The sequence below is a fragment of the Haemaphysalis longicornis genome, unplaced genomic scaffold, assembly GCF_048455015.1.
Source record: "Haemaphysalis longicornis isolate Haplotype H1 unplaced genomic scaffold, Haemaphysalis longicornis Haplotype H1 scaffold_12, whole genome shotgun sequence".
Lineage (NCBI taxonomy): Eukaryota > Metazoa > Arthropoda > Arachnida > Ixodida > Ixodidae > Haemaphysalis > Haemaphysalis longicornis.
This window is the reverse complement of record NW_027526225.1, coordinates 53,062,447-53,078,941: the sequence shown is the minus strand read 5'-3', so window position 1 is coordinate 53,078,941 and position 16,495 is coordinate 53,062,447. Positions and strand designations below refer to the sequence as shown.

At 46.8% G+C, this 16,495-nt stretch overlaps 1 protein-coding gene across 1 annotated transcript in view; it reads right to left on the bottom strand.

The window, feature by feature from the left end:
* LOC144161612 (uncharacterized) overlaps window positions 1–16,495 on the bottom strand; it is a 138,540-nt gene that overhangs the window by 12,135 nt on the left and 109,910 nt on the right. The window contains exon 9 of the mRNA XM_077692249.1: window positions 2,239–2,297. Coding sequence (XP_077548375.1) covers window positions 2,239–2,297 — 59 coding nt within the window. The remainder of the gene's footprint in view (window positions 1–2,238; window positions 2,298–16,495) is intronic.

The window sequence follows — 16,495 nt, the reverse complement described above, 5'->3', positions numbered from 1 at the left end:
GAGCAGCAAGGGCGAAACTATCGTAGCGTTACACTCGCGTTTTTCCAGTATCTTTATGTGGTCTTCCAGTCGCCAAGCCAAGCGTTTTACGCTTTGGAGACTTCGGGGTGACACTCAGAACTTCCGCTTTGAGCCATGTGCGCTTTAACCGTTTAACGCTGGGACCGTTTTAACGCCGGCAAGCGCCGAGCAAAATGCGGAAATGACAGAGAGTCCCGGTTGCGTCAGTGTCACGTGAGTGTGCACGTTGCAGACCGCTTGCTTCGTTGGTTTTGCGAGTTTTGGTTCTCAAGCTTCTTGAAAATTCTATGCGGCGAATGAAGTGGTGACCTAAGGTGCCGTCGACGAGGACGCCATGTTTATTTCTGCAGACAACCTATGCAGGCCCAGCGGTAATGCCCCAACCAAATAAACACGAAAATATAAAAAAATAACACTATTTGTTTCACATGTTCCGGCTAACAATTTAGTGACATCATCAATCCAAGGCTAATAAACAAGAAAAATAATTTTTTAGATGCGACGCATCTCATTCACTCGCCTTGTCCCTGCATCCAACCGGCGTTGTTGTCGGCGTCCACCCCTCCCCCATTCTCCTCGCCGCACCAGCTGCGCTCTCCGCCGCTCACCCTCTCTCCTCTCCGATAGCGAACACTCTCTCGCGAGGGGCATTGGATTGGATTGGCTTGGCTTGGCTTGGCTTGGATTGGATTTGGATTGGATTAAGGTAGATTGTGTTGGATTGTGTTGCGTCATAGCCGCGGCAGACGCACTGGCGCCGGCGCATGTGCAGTACTCTCTCTCTCCGCGGTCTCCTCTCCTTCGGGCGCGCTGCGCATATAACCGGTGTGCCGCTCTCCGGCGGTCTTTCGGTCGACGGTTGCTCTCCGCTTGCGCTTGAACCCCCCTCAGCGTCGCATCACACCAGGGTTCCCGCGAGGGGAGGTGGGCGTAATTTTTTTTAATCGCTTTGGTCACACACAGTAAATTAGTTTTGTTGAACTACTCCCAGCTAGTCAGCAAGCGGCGTGGCTTGGCTCTGGCGCCTTGACTGCGTTGCCATACAAAGGTGTCTCCGAGTACAGCGCGCTGGATAAAAATGTCGGGGTTTAGCGATTGCCCTATCGCCTGTGGACGACAAAGGATACAGGATGTCTGTCGGGTTTGAGGGGACTGTGGACGTCTTGTGTCATACACCGGGAGTGGCTGCGTTTGGCGCAAGGATAACTAGTTTCCCTCCCAAGGGATATAAATGTTTATTTTAAAATGTCCTCCAGAGCAGTGTACGATTCTCGCTGCCTATCTACGCCATGCAATTCAGCTTTTGAGGTGTTGTCGCCCACAGGTGGGCGACGACACTTCACTATGCATGGTGGAAAACTGGCATAATGCGGCAATCCTTCGTAGCAATAACCGAAGGGAGCAGCCGGGCGCCCGCACAGCTTTGCTCCACACGAAAGCGGTACGAAAAGTCTGAAAAGTAGCAAACACTATGTGTACAGCGAACCAAGCGCATTTATGTGGGCGTCAACTGCAAACGCATAATTATCCCAAGCAAGTGTTCCCTGAGCAAGGTCAAGACACAAGGGTCTGTACTGACAAATTCGTGCCGTGTTTGTGCTTTCCTCGTCTGTCGTTTAGCCCTTGATCAACGGGTTTCCAATGGCACGTGCTTTGCTGAGGCGCACTGTACGAGCGCAGTGATGTTTCCAACACTACCGGACACACTTTCAGCGCTGAAGGACGAGGAATAAAACAAAAAAAAGGAGCGGGCGTTCTTTAAGTATTTAAAAGGTCACCGGCGGCATCTCTAAATAAATTAGTCGTCCAAGTGACCACACTCTTAATAAAAAAGGTCGTAAAATGGTAGTAACGGCCGTATTTACTAACTCCATACGAACCTTACTACCCCGCAGTTTTGTACGTAGGCTCTGCCACTAACAACTGCATGGTTAGTAAGTTAACTGAGTGTAGGAAGTAGTAGCACAAGATTAAGGTCGTGCTTATGACAAGGTTGTGCATGACCAGTTAGTAAACGCATGTAGCTCAGAAGAGTGCTATCGCTGGGACTTTACTAGTGGGGGTAGTGGTGCTTACTGCCTGCTTCGGTTAGTAATTTTGACAAGTGCTACATTTACTACATCCAGTTACTAAGTATCCATAGTGTATACTGGGACAAGTAACTTGTTAGTATTCCATTAGTGAATGCCCCGACCCTTTTTTTACGAGTGCACTCACCGTCAAAAGGGGGCAGGTAGCAGAGCAGGCTGCCATCGTATGCTGCTTCGCAGGCTTCCCTGCACAGACCAGACGGGAGAAAAGATTAGTTGAATGAATTTTCAGAACATTGCAGAATAGCGGTATTACCGACGTCCAGGCTGTTCTCTGGAAAAAGGTGTCCTCCACAGTCAACAATACTGAGAGATTTTAGAGAAAGGGTTAGAACAGGTACTGTTGTAAAGATACGCAATAACGTTTGCAGCTTGTAACCATCTAAGAGAAGCAAGAAATACCAGTCAATACTCCAGCCCGCTGGCGTTAGTTCGAGGCCAAGCTTTCTTAAAAAGCAGGGACGTCAAAGTTGCCCTTCGAAAATAAGAAACAAAAACTAATATCCACAACTAGCGGATAGAGCCTGCGCTATATATATATATATATATATATATATATATATATATATATATGTGTGTGTGTGTGTGTGTACCATCACTGCTGAATGCGCTTCTAAACGCTTAGTCACTCGACCAGCCATCCACAGCTTATGCGAAAATCCTTTTCAACGGCCCACATTAAATAAAGGCTGCGTTCCAATTCGCGGACAGCTTCGTAGACAGCCTACGAAGCAGTCTAACTAGACGTCTAAAGGAATAAAATTGGAACGGCGCCGCGGTCGCAAGCGCAACACCAGCGCAGACGACAGCGTCATAGCAGACATGTTGAGTTGCGCAAGCCGCAGGTTTTGTAACTATTATTACCGTTGTTATTACAACTGTTACGTAATTAAAAAATTAAACAAAGTCATCTTCATCACTAGTAACTTATACTAAATATTTAAATAAAGGCACAAGTGCTTTTGTTTTAACATTAATCCGCAAAAAGGTGGCGCTGGCGTCACTTATTAGTTTAGACAGGAAGGTAGCCTGCATCGTTGCTGACTTCGATGCTGTCTCCTTGAAGCAGTCTTCGTTGACTGCTTCGTTCGAATTGGAACGGGGCTTAAAGGAGCCATGAAGAGAAAATACAAGTTGGGTTTATTAGAAAGACTGCTTAATCCCGATAACAATGATACCAATATCATCGCAATCTTCGAACAAATAACGGAGATATGAAAGAAAACGTTTGAAGCAGTCGCGACCCCCTAGCCGATTTCCCGCAACTTTTCTATGACGTCACGGAACCTTGTTTGGGCGATTGGCGGCCGCGTAACTGACCTGTCTCGACGACATATGACTGGACGTCTGTAATGGGGCCTCTAGTTCCATTTCACCGCATCACTTGAATGATAACGTGCAGTTAACGCACTGAAAACGATGGTTTATTTTTGGCCCGTATGACGTCATTCTTGCTCATAACACGTCACTGTGGCGCAAAATTTGAAAGTTTTTAAATACTTCTAGCTTTCTTTTCGTTAAAAAACATCTTTTGTGGCTCTAATGGAGCTGAGTGAGATACTGAATCCTAGTTCTTTCAAATTAAACAAAGTTGTATTTTCTCTTCATGGCTCCTTTAACATGGCGTACTGTCCGCGAAGACGGCAACGAAGCTGTCTAAACGGTAAATTGGAACGCACCCAAAGGCACGAAACATTTCGCGTGTGAAGTTCTGGAGAGATGGGAATAGTGATAAGTTGTAGTGACATACCAGGAAACGGTGAATAGTGGTGAAGAGGAATAGGATGCTGACGGAAAAGAGAATGCAATCACCCGTGTGCGGCTGTGCGCCACAAAAGAAACGGAGCGCGCTCAAGAGGGAATGGAACAAGACCGGCGGACCTTGGGGTGCGCGTAAAGGGGCCCTGAAATAGATTCTGCCGATACATGGGTGTTCACGTTTTCAGGTAAACCAATGTTCTAGTAATCACCTCATCCAAGAATTTTGTTAAATCGACGAGTATTACAGGAATTGCCACAAATAAAAACGTCGTATTTTCTCCCGCGCCGCGATTCTCCCTCGTTTCGTCCATTTCCTCGCGCCGCGCGAGTGTATCGGCCCATGATGCCTCGCTTCTCGGTGACGTCTGCAGGAACATCCGGTTTCGCGCGTCTGCTAAAGCGACATTACGCGCCGCAGCATCGCTTTGGGAAGGAGCCTTGTGACTCCGCTTTCCGTTTGCGCAGTTTTTTTTTTTATCCTTCTGCTTATGAATCCTGCACTCCGCTCACGGCTGGGAAAGCCGATGGAAGGAATGGGGCGGAACTTTTACGCTTCCACACACCTCCGAAAGATCACGTGAAAACAGAACGACCCTGTCAACGTGCGTTCGCGGCGACGACATGTCTTGGTACATCATCATCACCATCATCATCATAATCATCATCACTAGCCTAAGTCCACTGCAGAGCAAAGGCCTCTCCCATTATTCTCCAATTACCCAGGTCCTGTGCTAACTGCGACCAATTTGTCCCCGAAAAAAAACTTCTTGATCTCATCTGCCCATCTCACTTTCTGCCGCCCCCTGCAACGCTTGTCTTCTCTAGTGATCCACTCTGTTACCCTTGGTCTTGTTATGTGGTCTTGGTACATATGGGAGTCTAAAATATCTGAGTGAATGACTAAAGAATCGACTCAAGATTTGTTAGAGTGACCACGTACATGCGTTCCGAACCCACGTAGGATTATTAATGATTAATTCGCCGCTCGTTCGCGCCAGTGTCAAGCTTGGTAATGTTGGGGTGACGCCATGCACGCGCATACGCAGGAAGCAGCAGTATTCCATTCCGTTATTCCAATCGGTTGTAAACATTCATAACCGTAACAAAAAAGCAGCCTAAGGGTTCCACGGTACGGCACAGGTACTTTTTTTAGAGTGCGTCGTGCATTCCATGTTCCCATCTCCCCCTCACTTTCAGGGAAACTCCCACGCGACCCTGCGTTTATCAACCACCAGACAACTGCACCCTAACCGATATTACGAGCAGTCTCGGAATTCGTGTCAGTTCTGGGGCCGTCCGCATTTGCCAGTTTTTCCGACTGTGCATATGATTGTAAAAGACAATTATTTCACCCTCGCTTTCTCGCTTGATGGCCTAAAGGCCCTTGTGTCTCTATGAAGGCTGATCGTTCATTTTTTACGTGCTCAGTACTGCCAGTTACGATATATGGAGTGTTTGGTTGCCGGCCGCAGCCCTATATTTTTCCCTCCCCACCTCCAAGCTTACCTTGTGTCTTGTTTAAGTGGATGGAAGGAAACCCTGTTTACTCTATATAAAGGCATACCGATTTTGCAAAATGCACACATTATATTTATTACTCTGAAAGTACAGTTGCCTTTTTACATATACAAAGTACGAGTTTAAAGCTGAACAAGTCGTTCCAAATATTTAAACTACAGTGGCTAGCCACTGTAATTTAAACGATGCATTGACGTCTGATACGGTAGTACCGCAGTTCAACCAAAATTTTGTTTTGGATTGGCGAATACGATACGCAAACCATCCCACTTGAAAGACAGCCCAGAAAAAGAAGCAATACCCTGCGGGATTTGACCCCATGATTTTGAGTGAGTGAGTGAGTGAGTGCGAGGATCTAGTCGACGCCACCACGAGAAACGCGGAGATTGCATGTAAATAACATGCATACTATATTGATACCCACCCTTTGGGTTTCAAGAATTTCTGGCTGGTTAACTACACCTTTCTTGAATAACAGATACGCAGTAAGTTTCATGAAAGCCCCACCATAACTAATCTCCAGCAGGAGCACTGTTTCGGGCAGACAAGCGATCACCAATGTGTGCCCAGCTGCGCCTGCAATTTCGCCCTGCGGGAACAGCGTTTGCCGTACTTTTCTTTTACGCTATCCGCTAGACACTTGGGTCGATGTTGATTACTTATTACCTAATAACCTTCCGTAACTCTTCACCTGCTCTTAACCGAGCTTATGTTTTCTACAGGCGATGCCGGTCGCACAAAAATAGGCCGTTTGCAACTACGGGGAAGGAATTGTCACGAAAGCGAACGGCGGAAGCGTCGTAAGCCGAAGTACGGATCGCATTAGCGCTAGCGTTGAGCTGTATGGGCTTCATGGACCTGACTATGTTCATTACACTCTATGGAACTAACAGAACAGAGCCGCATTCCTTACGGCACGAACCTCTCGATAAATTCCCGAAGCACGTTCGGCGGATCGGTATTGTCGGCGTCTTCGGTCAGCGAGCCAGTCACACCGCTGCCAAGACGCTCACTGCCAAGGCGCTCACTGACGACTTGTCACACGATATGCCTTCGGTGTTGTGTGACAAGGCGGTCTTCCAAGTCATGTCACCGTTGCGTCTCCCTAGCGAACGCGCCTTAACAAGAAGCGTGTGTAATAGAGTAAAAGAAAATGGCTGCGGCTTATCTCAGCTAATCTTAGATATGCAAAAAAAAAGCTTGGCTTAGTCTGGTTGAGTCTTGGTTTCGATTTGTTAACCTTTGATTCAGCTGTATTGCCGACCACGTCTCAAAGCCGTTCGGTTCCGTGCAACGCTCACAGAAGGAGTCCGGGCGAACGCGGCGTTCGCCCGGGCGAGACGAGTCACGTTGCCCGAAACGACCCAGCGCCGCATCCATGGGAGGCTGCGGGGTGCTCGGCTGCCTCGGCGGCAGCGGCGGCGGTGACCGGTGTCGGCGCCCACAGCGGGCCCGGCGAGTCAGGCGATGCGCTTCGGGGGATGTATCGCCGGGGGTGTCAACTCAAAAGGTTACCTTTCGCATGCTGCACGAAATCGCTGGACGAAAGTAGTAAACCTTTGCTTTAAAAAAATATAGACGAACACGACTGCGTTAAGCGTGCTGCAGGAAGCGCTAATTAATCAAATGTGCCGCCGCCACGAGTCGACGCTGATCCGGCAACGCTTCTCTTCTCCGGAAGGGCGAGAAAAAGCCGTTCGATAGCAGGATTTCTGATTCGTCACGCAGGTGGGAGAATCGATGATTGAACGCACATGCGTCGGAATGGCGGAGTCGAAAACACGCAGGAAAGGGTGGGAACGCGGCCACAAACTTTGCAACGAAAGTGTAAGCCTTCCGCTGCAAGTAAAAAGTTATGCTTGGCACTTATCACGTCGATGAATTAATCTAACGATTGCGCTTATTTATTTAGCGTGTTTAAAATGCCTTCAGGGCCCCTTTAAGAATAGGCGTACTCCAGCCGCGGACGGCGCCCATGCTACAGCGCCGGGACGTCACCACCTCTTCCAGCGCGGCGGGGCCCGCGCCATAGAGCCGGCAAACCCGTTGATGCACCATCGTCAGGCGCCCGAGCATTGCGCAGGGTAGACTTGCCGTAGTTCCCTCCTGCGGGGCAGCCACGTTGTCGGAAGGTTCTCCCGTTCTTGCCTATCTATAGGCACCGCCCTTATGACGCCACAGCGACCTCACAGAAGACCCGGAACGATATCCTATGTCCACAGGGCATCAACGCCGCGCTAAAAAATTCTTTACGTCAGTACCACAGGTGTTCCCGGTGACGCACATGAAGAATTGTAAGCCAGTTCTTTTTATTATTATTATTTTCAATAGGGTCATTCATCGACTCCTTGAACATTTTGTGTTCACGAAACTTGGTCTTGTATAGTGAGAAGTGTTTAGAGTCGTACGTCTGCGTTTTGTTGTGCCGTCGTCGTAAGTTTCTTTGTCAGCTGTCTATGAAGGGCTTTCTCCCGTTGTTTTGGAGAGCCGTGTGTTACTGCTTCTTTGCCCGTCACGTGCGCAAGTATTGTGATTGAAACCATGCGGCCATGACACCAGATAAGCATGCTTTTCAGCTTTATCCTTCGCTGATTGGTTAATAGGAGGAACTACTGGAATGGGGGAAAGGCGTTTATATTCAAGAATGACGATGAGCCTCTTTGCAAACTATTTAAATGTGCAATCAATATAAACTAATTAAAAAAATACGATTGTCGTTGAAGTTCGCGTTCCAATAACAGAGACCCGAAAAGGAATTCGCGCGGGCACCTGATAGTTTTTCGTAACGAACTTTTAAAGCTACAACATAATCCTTTCTCTGCCTGAACCCCGCGCTGAACATGTTAAGATCTGCAAACTAAATACACCTCAAAACCTCGGGCATGCTAGTCCCGAATTCCCTTATTGGTGGTAGGTCTCTCGCATGTTTATTTAAACAGCGCTTCGCTTTTATAAGCCTCCACCGTCGAGACAACTACCCTTTCCTGCCAGCTTCGTAAAAAAACAACCCCAGCAAATCCTTAGAAGCAGGTTCGATCCAGCAGTTATAAATTATTCTGTTTCCCCTCGGGGCCCTCACTATAAGACGCAAGTGAACCTCCGATGTCACTTGTATTTTGTTTTTTTATTTATCTAAGGAGCCTGTTTTATAACAGACAAGGCCAACCAGGAAACACCAAAGAATAATTAGGCAAAGAAAAAAAACCGCCCCAGTTTTCGCCTTTGCCTGCTTGTGCATTCTTGCCTGAGAATCTTTTCTTTGTTCAGTTGGATGCCATTACGCTGGAGGCTGGTCACGTCCTCTTCCATCGTTCTAATACGGGCAGAAACTCGGGAAGGTGGTGTTTCCCGTCCCCAATTTGAAAAATAACAATGTTAGGGCTCAACAACGGCAAGCCTGTGCGTGCTGAAGGTAAGGTCAGCCCTAGCCTCAAAATTGAACAAACCACACTCCGTGTTCTCCAGCCACTCCAATATATTATGCATGCAGTAACGGTGTTTCTACGCAGCACACCACGCCGATAGCCCCAAGGCGCGAATAAGCAGGTGCATGTGCTTGTTGGTCTTCCTCTTCGCTTTTTTTTGCGTCCAGTATAAATTTGTGGCGGGCATCAGCGAAAAATGCTTTACGATACCTTCAGAGTGACAAAGGCCTGCGGAAAGTTGATACGCAACACGAAAACGTGGCGGTTTGATTTCTCGTTACGTCGCTAGACGATCAGTGCTGCTGCCTTTCCTGTCATCTTGTTTTGAAGGTGCGAAGTTTTAACGCGGTAGCCCACAGAAAAAGTTACGCGGCACCTATGTTTTATCATGTTTTTGTTGTTGTTTTTGTTGTTTTGCCGTAATTTAGCCTGAACTACTCAGCTTAGCTCAGTCTCAGCTTAGACTGCTTTCAGAAAATTGGCAATGCTGGCCCTCACGCCCGTATTCGGGAGCCATGGCTACTAGGTGAGAGGTGCCAACTTGCGGAATGCATTTTGACACATTTTGAATTCGCTTTAACAAAAATGTAGCAAAATGGAACGTAACAAAATGGAAGCTTGTTTACCTGGTATGGCGCCATCATATAGCGTTGTTTTTGCGCAAAATGCGAGGAGACGCAGAAATGTTGGCGGCGATAACAGGAAACAATAGACATCACATCGAGAGATTTCATGTGCCCAGCGCCGAGCTGTGCGGCGCCTCTGGGAACATCACAGCGTAGGTTTGAAACTTTGTCATAGAACTTGCAAGCCGCTATCGCTTCGCACTTTCGCCATACAAAAGGCGGGAGATAACGCAGGTTATTACGGCTAGGGGAATGCTGTCCGATGTACTTGCGATTGATTACACAACTGCGTGCACCTAAGCGCGACGATTGTTTGTGCGCGTTGTCAATTTCCGCCCCCCACCCCTCCATCATACAACGCCAACCATAAATTCACATTCCCAATATAAGGAACCAATGCCTTGTTCTTTTAATTTTTTTTGTTGCTTTCAGGCCAGGCGCAAACGCGCCCGAAACGAAAAATGAAAAGCTCGATGTAGTGATAGCGATGTAGTGAAGCCCAGGCCAACCCGCGTGCTATATGCGCGCACGAGAAGACCCTAGGCCCATGTAGATATGCTTACCAGAAACGAAATTCGCCCTGAAAACTTTGTAGTGTGTAGCTTGCCGGTTGATGCGTCCACGCTTGGCACGACAAAACACTCAGGGTGATGCTTCGTGGACATCACTTTCGTCTTGTTACCTTGCCGGTTGCATTCATCTTGTTGCATTCCGCACAGCATTAGGTACCGGAAAGGTTTGATTGATTGTAGGGTTTAACGCGCCGATGCAACGCATGCGATGAGGCGTGCCGTAGTGGAGGGCTCCGCATTATTTTTGACTACCAGGGGATCTTCAACTTCCGCCAAAATCTCGACACCACGGGCGTTTTAGAGCAAAACTTTACTGCTTTCGTACAGCGGTTTCATGGAGGATGCGCAAGTTAACCTTTTCACCGAAGACACACCCCCGGCGACATACCTAAACGAAGCGCATCGCGTCGGCGCTGCGCACAAGGCCCCCGTTTTCAGTCGTTGTGCTCGCGTAGCGCCGGCGACCGTGACGGGAGAGGCTGCTTCGCTGATCGGCAGCCGACCTACGCACGCATGCGCCGCTGGGTCGTCTCCGGCTATGTGACTCATTTTGCGCCGCGTTTGCCGAGAATAAAAGAGAGGCCGGACTTCCTTCTGTGAGCATTGCACGGGACCGAACGGCTTTGAGGTGTGGTCGGCAATACAGCTACATCAAAGGTTAACCAAGCGAAACCAAGATCAACCAGACTAAGCCAAGCTTTTGTTTTGCATATCCAAGGTTAGCTTAACTAAGGCGCAACCATTTTTGCTTTCGCCTCCACCAGAAAAGCGGCCGCCGCAGGCGGGAACCGCATTCGCGTCCTCGTGCTCAGCAGTACAACTCGTTAGCCACGGCGGCGGGTGTACAGAAAAGAAGCTCACCACATTACCATTTTCATATCGGCCTGTTGTTCGCGCTAACGTGCTGGAGCAGTGCACGTAGTATAATAATTATAATGCGATAAACCGCCGCACCCCCCACACGCTGCTAACCTACAAGCACACCCCCAACTTTCTCCAAAGCAACGGCCCTTCCCATCAGGCCTTGCGGCAGCACGGATGAGCCACCAGGGAATACACCTACACGCACAAGCGCTTCTATATTAACATGTTTCTTCTTAAATTGTATCGCTTAGACCAACATTCTTACTGCTATAGAAAAACTGTGCACTAAATGTGGGCGCAAATAGCTCGTTCTGCAAGCCTATGATACCTGTTTAATTTGCGTCCTATTTTTTTCGGTTTAAGCCAATTGCGACAAACTGGTCCTAATACGTCATATGTAAAGTGGGAAAAAGTCGCTAGTGAGTCGCATGACTATTGTCTGTTTTACTCATCATACAGCTTCATTTATGAGAACTTTGCGTTATAAGAATTGTCAGTGTTACTCTAACGAGTCAATTTTTCGAATTAGCCGAACTAGCAGTTTCTCTTCATGGCCCCGCTAAATTTTGGCCGGGTAACTGAATAGAGTGACAGACAGACACGCAGACGGAGAGACCAAATTTTTCTTTCTTAAGTAGCACAAGAAAAACAACCGTGTTCAAAAAATTTCCTGTTTAATTAACCAAATTTTTTTGTCTTTTTTTTGCTCTTGTCTTCCTGTTACCTTGGCAACTGCACCAAACTAAAGGTGCACCACGCATGATTTTGTGAGGCGTGCCAGTCGTGAAAGATGAATTCATCCTTCGTCTGTTCAGAGCTGCTCACACAGCGATAAACAACCAGCTCGCCGAATTGCCTAGCTGAAAACATTTCGGACGAGCAGTCCCTTTCGGCACTCGCGAACGGGGGTGGAATATTGAAACAAAAAGTGCCCATTCTAGACGGCCTTGAGACATCTTTAGGAATCAGCCATTGCCTCTTATGGAACCGTACTGGCAACGCGCGGCCAGGAGTCACCAGTATTGGTAAAGACAGCGTTGGAATTGGCCACTCAAGTTTTTGTCAGTTTGTTATAAAAACTCCGGAATGCTTTATCTGGGCGGGGACTTATCGCAGAATTACGCGGTGATGTGCCAATGCCGCCGGCGGTACTACGTCAACATCTGGCCAATTTATCTGAGCTTGAGTCGTTTTTCTGGACGCAAGTGATTACAGGTGAGTGGTCGCGACGCTCTGACCTAATTCGAGAACATCGGCACAATATCCGCAACGTCGGCACAGCTCAGCCTGTTAGGTGCTCAGCAATCTAGCTTCGTTACTGGCTGCTGCTTGGCAAAATAACGTGACAGAAACTGACAGAAACGACGTAAATTTCTGACAGAAACGACATAAAAGTATGATGTGTATGTTGACATAGGCCGTCACCATGGGGCATGGTACGCGCGCAGGTAAATAGCCCATGGGTAAGCGCGCTTTATTTCTCGCCCTGTCTCTCTCTTCACACATAACTGGCGCTTCCGTGCAAGGCAGGCGATCGATCGTGTAGGTGTGAACGGAGGGCTGGCGGAAGCCGCGTCCTCCGGCCGGCTCGGGTACACAAAAACGAGAAGAAGCAAGAAAAACGCTTTGAGCTCCCGGTGGCTCTACGGGGGGCGCTTTTCTTATTTGTCAGGGTTTTCTCGTTGGGGGAAGAATGAATTCTCCTTTAGCCTGCCTCGCTGCTCTCTATTCTACTTACGAGCTGCTCCCCGAGGAGACTGCGCTGTTGTTCCGGTCACTCGGGGGGTGCGGACAGGCAGCGGAAACGACATGCCGTCTAGCGAATGAATGAAATTTAGAGCAGGGAAAGAAACAAAGAAAGAACCGATTAGCGCTGAGTGCAACTTGTCGGTAATTACACGGTTTCTAAGCGGTGATTATACGAGTGCTGGAGTGCGATTCTCTTAGGCGGGAGCTTATTTTACCTACTCTCTCAAGGCCTTTAGGAGGGACAAAATCAATTGCCACTTAATGGCCTTCCAGATACGTCTCGGCGTGCTTCGACTGAGTCAAGGCCATTTTGTGAAAGCAAGGGAGAAAATAGACTGTGCTCTAAAAGCAGGAAAGTCTGTCGGAACAAAGAGTGTCTTGCAGCAAATCCGCATCCTCCAATAGTGGTAGTATTGTGCCCGTTATTGTATTACATAGAAAGGGAACGAAGAAAATGACGAAGTATTCTACGTCGCCTTCCTATCCTCTTTGGACGGTTCATGAACAGAACGAAACGGTTCATGAAACGGAACGAAACGGTCAGCATGAGTGCCGACCTTGAAACTTTTAGTGAAGAATTTTCGCCTAACTATTTTGATCCTTTAGTAGACAGTAACTGGTTACTCTTTAAGAATAAAATGCAGACTCGAATAAAAAATACGCTCCCACAATTTCTGTAACTGAACGACCAACTACCCCTTGGTTTATTAACTCACTCAAACGCTTCAAGAACAAAAAGAGGCGCCAATATAAAACAGCTAAGCTAAAAAATAGTGCTAGTGCTTGGGATAGATATCACCCTTTACCTGTTGCTTTCGGCTAAAGCCAAACTGTCTTTATAAAACACGTCTCTACCTAGTATGCTACAGAATAAGCCTAAAAACTTCTGGAAAACAATTAACCCGAACCATTCAAAACCGACGGGCTTGCGTGACGAACACAACTGTGCTATTCCAGTTTTTGACGTTGCCCGGCAATTAAACTCTGCCTTTTGCTCGGCGTTCAACAAAGAACCCGATACAGAATTACCCAACTTTCCTTTCTATGATCACCCCGTCATGCCTGGCATTAGCTTTGAAGCTAACGGCATAATGAAACTGATTGAATCGCTCAAACTCACTTCATCATCGAGCGTGGAAGGCGTCAATTCCAAAATCCTAAAAAGTACCGAGTACATACGGTATTAACGACGTAAGTACCAGCCTGGACAATAATGTTCCTGTAGATTCCGTATTTCTTGATTTCAAGAAGGCATTTGACAAAGTTCCCCATAACAGATTATTTCTAAAGCTATTTCGCCTAAACCTTGATACCGCTGTATTCACTTGGTTACAAAATTTCTTAACTAACCGTAAGCAGTTTGTATTCGCAAAGTCGCACTCTTCTATTTTGTCTCCCGTTCTCTCAGGAGTGTCTCAAGGAACAGTTTTAAGGCACTTGCTATTTGTCATTTACATAAATGACTTGCCAACTAATATTCAATCTAGCATGCGTCTATTTGCTTACGATGGCGTCCTATATCGTCCCATCTACACAGTAACGATAATTTAATCCTCATGCTGACCTTAGTGTTATTAAAAATTGGTGTGATACATGGCTAATGTCTCTAAATGTCACTAAAACCTCATTACTACCTTTCCATCGCAGGGCGACATACGTTTTGCATCGCTACGTAATTGGTAGTTCTAACGTTTCATCTGTTCAAACCTGTAAATATCTAGGTGTTTCTTTAACCCAGGATCTGACTTGATCAACTCGTGAACGTGGACTTGAACGTGACCAACAATCGCGGTCTTGGTTATATGCACCGTAACTTACGTTTTTGTTCTTCATCCGTCAAATTACTAGCATATCAACCATTGGTCCGACCTAAACTTGAGTACACATGCGCAATCTGGAATCCCCACCTGTCTGGAATCCCCACCTAACTTATCTCACACACTCGAATCTGTGCAAAAACCGTGACGCAAGGTTTATTTCTTCGGCCTACTCCTACCACATAAGCGTCACTAAACTAAAAAGTCAAGCTAGTCGAAACAAGGTATTCCTTCACTCGAAACAAGGCGTAAAGTTAAGCGGCTGTGCGTGTTCCATAAGTTTTATCATTCACGCATTGCTCCGACAGTCATTGAAGAAGTTCACCGTCACTCTGACCGCATCAACCACCCATTGGCTGTTTATACAGGAAGGACGCTCACCTCTACCCATCAGCATTTTTTTCTTATCAAAACAACAGAAGACTGGAACGATCTGCCAACCGAAGCCGTTGTCCTCTCCAGTCCCATCCATTTTCATGACGCAATCGAAGACATTCCGTACTGACATTCTGTACTGACCATCAACCACATTGTTACCTTGTCCACGCCTCATGTAAAACCCCTGAATAGGGGGCCTTTTAGGTATAATAACAAACAAACAAGCAAATAAATAAATAAATAAATAAATAAATAAATAAATAAATAAATAAATAAATAAATAAATAAATAAATAAATAAATAACTAAATAAATAAATAAATAAATAAATAAATAAATAAATAAATAAATAAATAAATAAATAAATAAATAAATAAATAAAACTAATTAATTAATTAATTAACAAGTGCTTGGATTCTGCTGGCGGCTTCGACCATCCGGATGAATTATACTTCCCGGTGGGGGCTGAGCATCACGATATTCCACATTCGTAGACTTGAAAAATTTGACCTTAGCGTTTGCTGCGTGGCTTTGACTCTGTCTTGCAGGGCGCGACCATAACATGTGGTGCAGGCGTGTCCAGTGCGAGTATAACTCATAATCTGCGCGGGAAGACTAAGGTAGAAGCAACTAAGACGTGTTATTTGTAATTGCCTCCAGGCTACCTAATTAAGAGGGCTGTGTTTAAGAATTTTATTAAGAAGATCATTAAGAAGGTACATGGTGTAGCACAGTGCAAAAGACCAGATACAAAAGAAAGGAACACATGACGAGCGCTTCTTTTGTATCTTGTCTTTTGCGCTGTGACACACCATGGACCCGTGCCAACTTGCCCAACTAGCCTACACAGTTTCATCTGACAGAATTCTAACGCATCCGTACCCCCAGGTATCAAACTGCGAGATTTAATTTACGTTCGAAAGATTACGCATGCAAGAAAATGAGGACCGGGGCAAATTTCCTTCCTTTTGTAAGGTGCCCGCGTGTAAACGATGTTTAGTTTGAGAGCTGGGTAGAGACAAAATTGACAACTCCCTCTCTCACTCTCAGCTGGCGAAATCAAGGAACAACATCGGTTCTAAGTACTGCAGTTTGTGATTACGCAAGCCAAGACTGGAAGGGTACCGGTTACCACTTTTGCTTGTGCCTCCACCCCGTTGTCACACTAAGCACCGTACTCAGCTGGCGCGTTACAAAAGGAAGAATATCTGCGCCTGTCCTCATTGTATTGCATGCGGAATCTTGCGAACGTTTATTAAATCTCGCAGTTCGATACCTGGGGGTGCGGATGTGCTAGAATCATTCTGCTAAATGAAACTGCGCAGAAACGCGATCGCGTCAAACTTTCCAAAGCAAACTTACTTGCTCACTACAGCAGCTAAACAGTTATTTGTTCAATTTTAACTCGTTAGGCCGCCGACATCAAATACTTAACACCTCCTTCTGTGTCCCTCCACAACCTTGTTGTAGAGGTAGTATTCACGTATATCTATGCGCCTAATATAAAAAAAAAAAACACCTGTCGACCTAACTGTGATCAGACTGGACAGTACGTCGACGTGTGGCCCCTCAGGTTGGGGTCAAGGAAGTCGATTCTACGCGAGGGACTGGTTTCGAATCGAAACGTGCGGTAGACCCAGGGCCGCAATGGGCAGCAGTGTCACGATTGTGGGTG